Here is a 9806-nt window from a genome sequence, read left to right as displayed (position 1 = left end):
GGACATACCATAGATAGACATTAAAAATTGCTGTCTGGTCAAAGGTAGTCATAAATTGAGGAGTTGAAATGATGCACTATAGCAAATTGATATTTGTCAGCCCTTGTTGAACCGAACCAAACTGTATAACTAACACACCAATGACTATGCAGTGAGTACACACACACACACACACACACACACACACACACACACACACACACACACACACACACACACACACACACACACACAAGAGCGATTCCAGTCCAAACGGTTATCTGTCATTGTCCGTCAATGCTGGAATAACAAGCTATCAGTTGGTAAAAGAGCAGGGTCATTCCTCTTAACCTTCAAGGAGCTAGTGATGACTCATCTCTTCCGAGAGAACTTCCCTGCATAACATACTACTCATAACAAACTCTACTCACCTCTAGTCATGGCTACTAACCTGCACTACATCTCATGGGTCCTCCACTACTTGTCTGCTCTCTATCGGTTCCATATTACTTGTATACTCCTGTACTCTGGAACGATCCCTTGCTTACTCTGTACTTGGAGTAACATTATGTAACACTATTTTAGTGTGGGACCAAATGTTATCTGAAACAGAGTTAGTTTCAACTCTAAGAGTTATAATACCACTGGTATTTGTACTCTGCAGCAAGGTGGTGGGACTCGTAAGGTCATGGAACTCGTAAGGTCATGGGACTCGTAAGGTCATGGGACTCGTAAGGTCATGGGCAGTGTTTACCTTAAGGCCACAGTCCAAAGTCTAGCGTTGTAGTGGGTGGTGGTCACAGGTTTATACAGTGGCCCACTATGCTTTTCCCTCACGTGTGATAGAAACACGATAATAATTATGGCAACCAGCAAGTGATTTCTTGGGCCATTCTTTGCAAGGAGATCACAGAAGAGTCAGTAAAAACATAATCACTAGGAGACGCTGTAAAGAGGTACAGTTGTAAAGTAGATTGTGATAGAGTGGGGTCAGCGATGGGTGAGGTTTGAGTGTGTGGGGTAGGACCCCCCTGGATGGGAAAAGAACTGTATGGTGGAATATGCGTAAGGGATACCTACTAGGTGTGTGTGGTGTATATGGGTGTGTGACTATATTTACATTATGTTTTTAATTCAGATTAAATAGATCGGAATTCAATAGTTCTAAATTTAAATGAATCTCCTCCAAGTTTTACATGAAGCACCTTCATTTAATTCCAATCAAAGTCTGGGATCCGAACGCGTTGACTTGACCGAGGACACACGCACTGGGTCTGCATCGCTGCCTCTTGCGTCATAGCTTAGCAACGAGCATGTGTAGAAATTAAGACCGGAATTGTTTTAAAGTGAAAAAAACTGTATACACGATAGTGGAACAAAGTAATTCAGAATAAACCACTCACTTGATACCAAATAAAGTGTAATTCAGAATACATTATTTTCCGATTTGTGAAGTATTTACATGATGTTTTCAAACAAGCAGATTTATTTTTTATTCGGAATTACATTGAGTTAATTCGGAATTAAATGTCCCATGTAAACTCACTGTTTATGAGATACAGTACACCTCTGTGTGATACATTTCCAAAACAGGAAGTCAGCACACAGCTGCTCTGAACTTTCCGTCGGGATCGATACTCTACTCTACTCTATTCTACCTCACGTTGAGTGCCGACAGCAGGACCCTAAAACCATTTATGGAGCGGTTATGAAAGGTGGACTTTGTACTCATAACATCAGCGTAACCTTGCCCCTACATGTGCATACAGTATACTACACAGACAGATAGTGGATTGCCAGTTGAAATTCTAAAATAATGAAACCCACTGTCTATTAATATTTCTTCAATTTTCCAGCTCACCAATAGCATGAGCAGGCTGAGGGCCCCTTTTATTGGCCAAAATTAGCCTACATCTTTTATTTATTTATTATTCATTTATTATTCATTTATTCATTTATTGCTTGATAGTTTAGTTTATGTCATGGTCATTTAGTTTTATGCCAATTGTTTGATTTATTTAACTAGTTAGCTTTTGGACATTTTAATTCGTATCTGGCCTGTATTGTAAAAGAGGACTGTCCTCAACTGTATTCCTGAGAACATCAATAAGGTTTCCTTTCCATTCTGTTTTGCAGTAGTTAAAGAGACAGACAGACAGACAGACAGACAGACAGACCAACCAACCTACAGACAGACAGACAGAAAGACAAACAGGCAGACAAACAGGCAGACAAACAGATCATCTTTTGAAGGAGGAAACCAATGCACACCAGATGTTTCGAGGTGCAGGTAGCGGGTGCAAGATCAGTTTTTGAGAAGAAGATACCGCGCACTCTTGTCCATCGTGCTGCAATTTATTTAGAAAACGACGTTTCGGCCCGCATGGCCTTCTTCTCAAAGACAAACAGACAGGCAGACTGCTGGCCGGTGAGCTGTGAGTAGTGAGGTGAGCTGCTGTGCTATTATTCACCCAGTCCTCCACGTCCCTCCCCTCAGGATAGTAGTTAGACAGACAGACAGACAGACTGACGAGTAGTGAGGTGTGCTGCTCTACTACTCACCCAGTCCTGCACATCTCTCCCCTCTGGTCCCCTGCTGTGCTACTCACCCAGTCGTCCACATCTCTCCCCTCTGGCCCTGACTGACTGACGGTCGATGTTGTGAGGTGATAATCAGGCTAGTGAACTCCTACTCACCCAGTCCTCCACATCCCTCCGCTCGGGGGAGCAGTTAGACAGACAGGCCGACAGACAGACAGACAGACAGACAGACAGACTGACGGCCGGTGAGCTGTGCTACTCAACCAGTCCTGCACATCTCTCCCCTCTGGTCCCCTGCTGTGCTACTCACCCAGTCCTCCACATCCCTCCCCTCTGGTCCTCTGGTTAGGGGTTCATCCCAGTAGATGTTGGGCTTCCCGTAGCGCCAGATCTTACTCCTCGTCTTGTGAGAGAACACCGCCACCACCACCAGCGCTATGACCACCAGGAAGCCACACACCATCGCTATCGCCTGAGGACACAAGAGTTACCGTCAGGAGGATTTTAGAGTTTGTGAGAAAACAATGCAACAGAGGATTCTTACCATGGGTTTAGTGAGTTAGACTTAAGGCTAATTTATACTTATTGGTGCTGACAGTTGCAGAGCCTGTGCAACCGTCTGTGCGCGACCACGCCCCCCACACAGAGGCTCTGCAACCGTCGTCGAGCGCCTCAAAAAAATCCTGACTACGCGACAGACGGTTGCGATGGTCGCAGAGAAAAGGCGCTGTGATTGGTCGCCTCGCTACTTCTTTGTTCTCATGGCAGCACAGTTCTCCGGTAGTTTACGAGAGCCAAACTCTCAATATTCTGTGGAATACGAACGCTTTCTTTCTAGTGTGTGTAAATAAATGAAGCTACAATGACTGAATTAGTAAGTAACAAACAAACAATACATCAGTTTAGCACTCGCGGCACAATGCCAGCAGTCTGACTACTGTACTGTATTCTTGTAGCTATGTATCTAACGACATGAGACCTTGTGCGCAGATCTATAACATCAACAGTGGTTAGCGACCGTAACCAACAGGCGCCGTGACATAACTATAATTTGCCCTTTAGACTTGATTCTTCTAGAGCAGTGGTCTCCAAATGGCGGCACGAGGGCCAGATCCGGCCCGGGCGTGGCAAACATTTGGCCCGCCATGATGTTGGAACAAATGACAACATACCGTATACTGTATCCGTGGCCATACGGTTTGGCCCAGCCTCATTTGCGCTACGTAATTTGGCCCTTGCGGGAAAACAATTGGAGACCACTGTTCTAGAGTGCATTTGGTCCCAGAGTACACTCTTAGTGTTGAATTAACACTGCATTTTTTGACTGTATACTACGTATACTGATGTCTGACTTCAAGTGAATCTCAGATGCTTTTCCCTACTACCTTATCGTGCTGCGGAATGCAGCCTTTATATGTTATCAGTATGAAATGCTTTAAAACCACAAACCACAGACCTTAAGGTCAATTAAATATTGCAGTTTCAGTCTAGACAGAGAGCATGTAGCAGGAGACAAAAACCTGAAAATTGAAAAGTTTGAGTGACTGTATGAAAGCCTACCACACTCTCATCTACTCACAATGTTTAAGAGTTTGAGAAACACCTACACTCACAGTGTTAAGGAGTTGAGAAGCACTTGTTAGTTGGCCATCATCTGTATCATTGCCCATCATTACTCATTACATCATTACTCATGTTTGTATATTTCTGAAAATAGACTAAGGGAGTCTTTGTATCTGAACTCTTCATTTTGAATAAACTCCATGAGAGAACCAAAAATATCCCATATACCGCATCTCCTGACCTGTGGGTCTACAAGGCAACAGTGGTAGACCTGCTGTCTACTTAAGGGCAGATTATAGTTCAGCAACGGCACCTGTTGCTTACGGTCGCTAACCACTGCTGATGTTATAGATCTGCGCACGAGGTGTCATGTCGTTAGCTACATTTGGCTACATAGCTACAAGGCTACAGTTCAGTAGTCAGACTGCAGGCATTGTGCTGCGAGTGCTAAACTGATGTAGTGTTTGTTTGCTACTTACTAATTCAGTCATTGTAGCTTCATTTATTTACACAGACTAGAAAGAAAGTGTTGGTATTCCACAGAATATTGACAGTTTGGCTCTCCTAAACTACCAGAGAACTGTGCCGCCACGAGAAGAAGGAAGTAGCGAGACGACCAATCACAGCGCCTTTTCTCTACGACCTTCGCAACCGTCTGTCGCGTAGTCAGGATTTTTTTGAGGCGCGCGACGACGGTTGCAGAGCCTCTGCGCGGGGGGCGTGGTCGCGCACAGACGGTTGCACAGGCTCTGCAACTGTCAGCACCAATAAGTATAAACTGGCCTTTAGGCTACTTCTAGTCTTGGGGAGTGAGGGAGTAAGGCAAAGATGGAGAGATCAATAGAAAAGGAAGGCAGAGAATCAAGAAAAAAGAGACCAAGAGACTCAGCAGCTCTGCAGCTTTTGTGGGTCCAGCTACAGGTCGAGGTGATACAGCTACTGGTCTACTTGGAAGCAAAGAATAAAGGCAAGAAAGACAACGAGACATAGGGAAGACATGCCAGTCCCAGTAGTGGTAGAACTACTGGTCTACTTAATGTCAACCCAAGAGAGAGAAAGAGAGAGAGCAATAGAGAGAAGAAATGGAGGAAGATTAAAAAAACACCAAGAACAGGTACTGCTACTCTTGTGGGTCCACATAGCAGTGGTAGAGGTAGCCTACTCGTAAACCAGGAGGAAGGAAGAAAGAAAGAAAGAAGTAGAGAGTAATAGAGAAAAGGGGAGGAACGAAATGAAGAAGAAAAAGACGAAGACATAGTACTGTATACTGTATGAAGAGTTCAGATGCAAAACCCCCTAACTCCATTTCTGAAGACCTGCACTTCTATATTTTTAGAGAACCCCGTTGTTGGTTTGGTTTACATTTATGTACTTGATAATACATATAAATAGTTACATTACATAAATAAAATAATTTTTAAAATGCAATTTTGATAGCTTTGTATTAAATAAAAATGAATTAAGATTATTTTCTGAAAAGGCACTTAGGGGGTTTTGCATCTGAACTCTTCTATAAAGATAGAATATATATAAAGAAGTATACGTTTACCTCTTGTTGGTCGACGTAGCAGTAGTGGTAAAGGTACTCACAAACCAGGAGGAAGGAAGGAGCAAAGCGATTGAAAGAAGTAGAGAGTAATAGAGAAAAGGGGAGGAACGAAAGAAAGACGAAAAAGACAGAGACATATAGGGCATTTCTCAAAACCTAGTGCGCACACTTCCAAGTGTATCAGCCTAATTAGTCGCGCCCCGTGCCTAATTAGGCTGAATACTCTTGGAAGTGCGCACACTAGGCTTTGAGAAATGCCCATAGTGTACAAAGAAGTATACGTTTACCTCTTGTGGGTCGACATAGCAGTAGTGGTAGAGGTACTGGTTGTAGATGGGGAAGCCGCCCACGCCCCCCATGTTCTGCACGCCCGTACTGTACATGTTCTGGCACATCATAAGCATGGGGTTGTAGTACATGCTGGACGAGCTCTGGGCCATGGGGTTCACGCCCACGATGTACACGATGTTGATCACGCCCTGCAGGTAGTAGGGATGAAAACAGATACAAGTACGAGTACATTAATGTGTGTACTTGCCGATACCGAGTACCGATACCGATACTCAAAGTAACGTCCCTGTGCACAACCACTGTCCAGGTGCTGGTGATGTGCAGTAAGAGTAATCCAAGTAAATGAAGGATGAATCACTGCACACTGGTATCTTTGCTGGTAGTTTATTTGGTGAACAACGCGTTTCGCTATTGCTTCATCAGGTTCACTCTGAACTACCAGCAAAGATACCAGTGCGCGGTGATTCATCCTTCATTTACCGATACCGATACCTTTTACCACCAAAATACAATGAAAATAAATGTATGGCCTTGTTTTTTTCCACCTGTGATATTTATATTGTCCATGTCCATGTAGATTTAAATGTTAGTAAATGTATGAGGTGGCACTTCTTTCCATGCTGCCTTCAAGTCCATAGAACGTGACAAGATTTTGCATTGTTTTGTTTAATAGCAGTATCGTTCCTGGTATCGGCAAGTGCTTGACGAGTACGAGTACGAGTATAATGAGCAGTATCAGGTGCCGATACCGATTCCAGTATGTAATGTCAATTTTTTAAAGGTTTTTTTTTGTCTTTTTCGACTTTATTTGATAGGACAGTGTGAGAGGTGGACAGGAAGCGAATTGAGAGAAAGCGAGTGCCCTACCGGTTTTAAAAAGGCCTTCCAACAAACAAAAAAGAAAAACAAGTGTTGTAGATCCTCTTCTTTTCAGTTTGTACTGTAATACACGCTGTAATACACTACTACTCCAGTATCGGTATCGGTGCATCCCTACCTGCAGGAACGCCAAGATGGCCGAGGCGATCAGCACCACCAGGTAGAACTTGCGGCCGCGGAAGATGTTCTGCTTGGAGAAGCAGGCGACAAAGAAGGCCAGCGCGGCAATGAAGTTGATGGCCGCCATGGCGATCATGCTGGTCTTGGCCGAGTATGGCGACGGGTACGAGCTGTAGTAGCTTCCGTAACCGCTGCCGTAGCCGCCGTAGCCGCTTCCGTAGCTTCCGCCGTAGCCGCCATAGCTTCCACCGTAGCTGCCGTAACCCATGCCGGTGTAGCCGCCCATACCGTAGTTCATGTCCCAGACGAGGGTGGAGGCCACGCAGGCGAAGATGCCCAGGCACAGCACCACAATCAGACCCTCCATCACCTAGCGGGGGGGAGGAAGGATAGATAGGTAAAGAGATAAATGTCTTGATATGCAAACAAACAATACAGGAAAAACAATTGTTGCAGGCCCTCCATCACGTAGTGGGGGGAGGAATAGATAGGTAGAGAGATAATAAATGTCTTGAATATAAAAACAAACAGAAAAAGAAAAACAACGGTTGTAGATCCTTCTCGTTTCAGTTTCTTTTGCAATACATTGTAATGCATTGTACTTTATTCAAGCTGGAAAGTATACATATCATGACTGAGTAAAATAAAATTCTATTAAAGAAAAGGTCAGGCCCTCCATCACCTTGTGGGGGGGGCACATCAATTGGGTGAGGAATAGAGAGATAAATGTCTTGATATGTAAACAATCAAAAAAGGAAAACAACGATTGTAGATCCTTCTAGTTTCAGTTTCTATACTGTAATACACTGTACTTTATTCAAGCTGGAAAGTATCCATATTTTGACTGAGTAAAATAAAATTCAGTAACACTTTACTTAAAGCCAACATTATAAGCTCATTTATAACAAATTATAATTACATTATAATTACTTACAACGTATTATGACTACACTCATAATGCTTCATTATGCTTTATATTAACAGTTATTAATAACTATGAATCTAGTTTATAATGCTTTATAAATACAAGGGTGTCTTGAGTGCTCATGACTGGCTATAAACAACAGGCTGCCTGATGGGGCTTATAGTACATTATGAGTACCTATACCCCTCTATGCAAAGACCTGGATGATAAACTGTCATAAGGGCTCATACGATGCTATAATGTTTCATGTGAGATCATAAGTCGTCAATGTGTGCTCTAAGTAAAGTGAAGTTCTTTTGGATGCATCTATAATGCACTGTATAATGCACATCTATAATGCATCATAATGTACTGTAAGCCCCATCAGGCAGCCTGTAGTTTATATCCAGTCATGAGCACTCATAATACCCTTGGATTTATAAAGTATTATAAGCTAGATTCATGGTTATTCATTACTGTTAACATAAAGCATTATGAAACATCATCGGTGTAGTCGTAATGTGTTGTAAGTAATTATAATGTGCATTATAATTTGTTATAAATGCGCTCATAATGCGCTATAGATATGGGCTTCATAGAAAGTGTTACCTAATATTCTATTGAAAAAAAGCCCTTCTGGCCCTGCCGTGGGTCTACCTCTAGGGCACTTGTCTATGTAGCATCTACATGGCTGACCCGGGTTCGATTCCGGCCCGGGTCCTTTGCCAACCCTTCTCCATCAATCTCTCCCCACTCGCTTCCTGCCATAGCCTTCACTGTCCTATCTGGAAATAAAGGCCATTTTTTTTTTAAAAGGCCTTCCGACAAACAAAAAAGAAAAACAACTGTTGTAGATCCTCTTTTTTTCAGTTTGTACTGTAACACGCTGTATTAACACTACCGTATTCAAGATGGAAAGTATATCGTGACTGAGTTGCGACTGATGACTGTGACTGACTAAAATTATATTTAAAAAAAGGACCTTCCGGCCCTGCCGTGGCCAACCAGTAGGGCACTCGTCTGCCTTGCGGCTAACCCGGGTTCGATTCCACGCCCGGGTCCTTTGCCGGCCCCTCCCCATCTCTCTCCCCATTCGCTTCCTGTCCACCTCTCATACTGTCCTGTCCAAAATAAGGTCTAAAAAGACCATAGAAAGGGCCTTCCATCACCTTGATGACACCCGGCGGCGAGAAGAGTTTGTAGAAGTGCTGAGGCTTGTCCTCGATGTAGTAAGACCCGGGAGGAGGCGGGTATCCAGCACCGACGTCAAGCTCCGTCCGCGACGCGTGGAAGCTGGCCGGTGACCCGTAGCCATTGGTGGGGCTGTACGGCGGACTGTACATCGGGGGGCTGTCATAATTGTCCTTGTCAAACATCATTGGCTCGGCTGATCCGAAAAAAGTTGGGTGGGCGGCGGGGTAAAGCGCAAGCTTTAAAAAAAAAGAACAAAAAGAAGACACAGAGCGGCAAGCTTGTTAAAACAAACAAATGGGTTAGAAGTTTGCTCTTAGGAGGACAATGCAGTTGTGCAAATGATGGTGAATGAAAGGGCTGTAGCAGAAAGCTTGTTAAAATGTTTTTGTCTGAAATAAAGTCCGGTAACACTTTACTTGACGCCGGTGTCGTAAGCATGTCATTACAGTGTCATAATAGTGTCATGACACAGTCATAGATAAGTCATAAACATTATGTCCATGTCATAAACATTTTAGGACTGTTGGCCTTAAGTGACATTTGGTTATGGCAACCACATGTCACTTAAGGCCAACAGTCATGCTTTTGACATGGACATAATGTTTATGACACTATTATGACATTATTATGACACTGTAATGACATGCTTATGACACTGCCGTGTTTGGTTGAGTTATATTTAAATAGTTTATTTAGCGATGTTAGTACAATCTTTACCTTCTGGAAGAATATGAAATGCTCATCAGTAGGGCTGTAATGATATAGCATCGAATCGATAAATTGCCA

The 9806-nt window shown here is 43.4% G+C and overlaps 1 protein-coding gene across 1 annotated transcript in view; it reads right to left on the bottom strand.

The window, feature by feature from the left end:
• si:ch73-61d6.3 (occludin) overlaps window positions 1-9291 on the bottom strand; it is a 40397-nt gene extending 31106 nt beyond the window's left edge. The window contains exons 1-4 of the mRNA XM_063200506.1: window positions 8996-9291; window positions 6921-7292; window positions 5920-6111; window positions 2831-2992 (exon numbers count right to left, since the gene is read on the bottom strand). Coding sequence (XP_063056576.1) covers window positions 2831-2992; window positions 5920-6111; window positions 6921-7292; window positions 8996-9205 — 936 coding nt within the window. The 5' untranslated portion in view covers window positions 9206-9291. The remainder of the gene's footprint in view (window positions 1-2830; window positions 2993-5919; window positions 6112-6920; window positions 7293-8995) is intronic.
• Between the last annotated feature and the right edge of the window lie 515 nt (window positions 9292-9806).

Source organism: Engraulis encrasicolus, chromosome 6 (genome assembly GCF_034702125.1).
Source record: "Engraulis encrasicolus isolate BLACKSEA-1 chromosome 6, IST_EnEncr_1.0, whole genome shotgun sequence".
Taxonomy (NCBI): Eukaryota; Metazoa; Chordata; class Actinopteri; order Clupeiformes; family Engraulidae; genus Engraulis; species Engraulis encrasicolus.
Note: the sequence above shows the minus strand (reverse complement) of the source record. Positions and strands in the feature narration are given on the sequence as shown.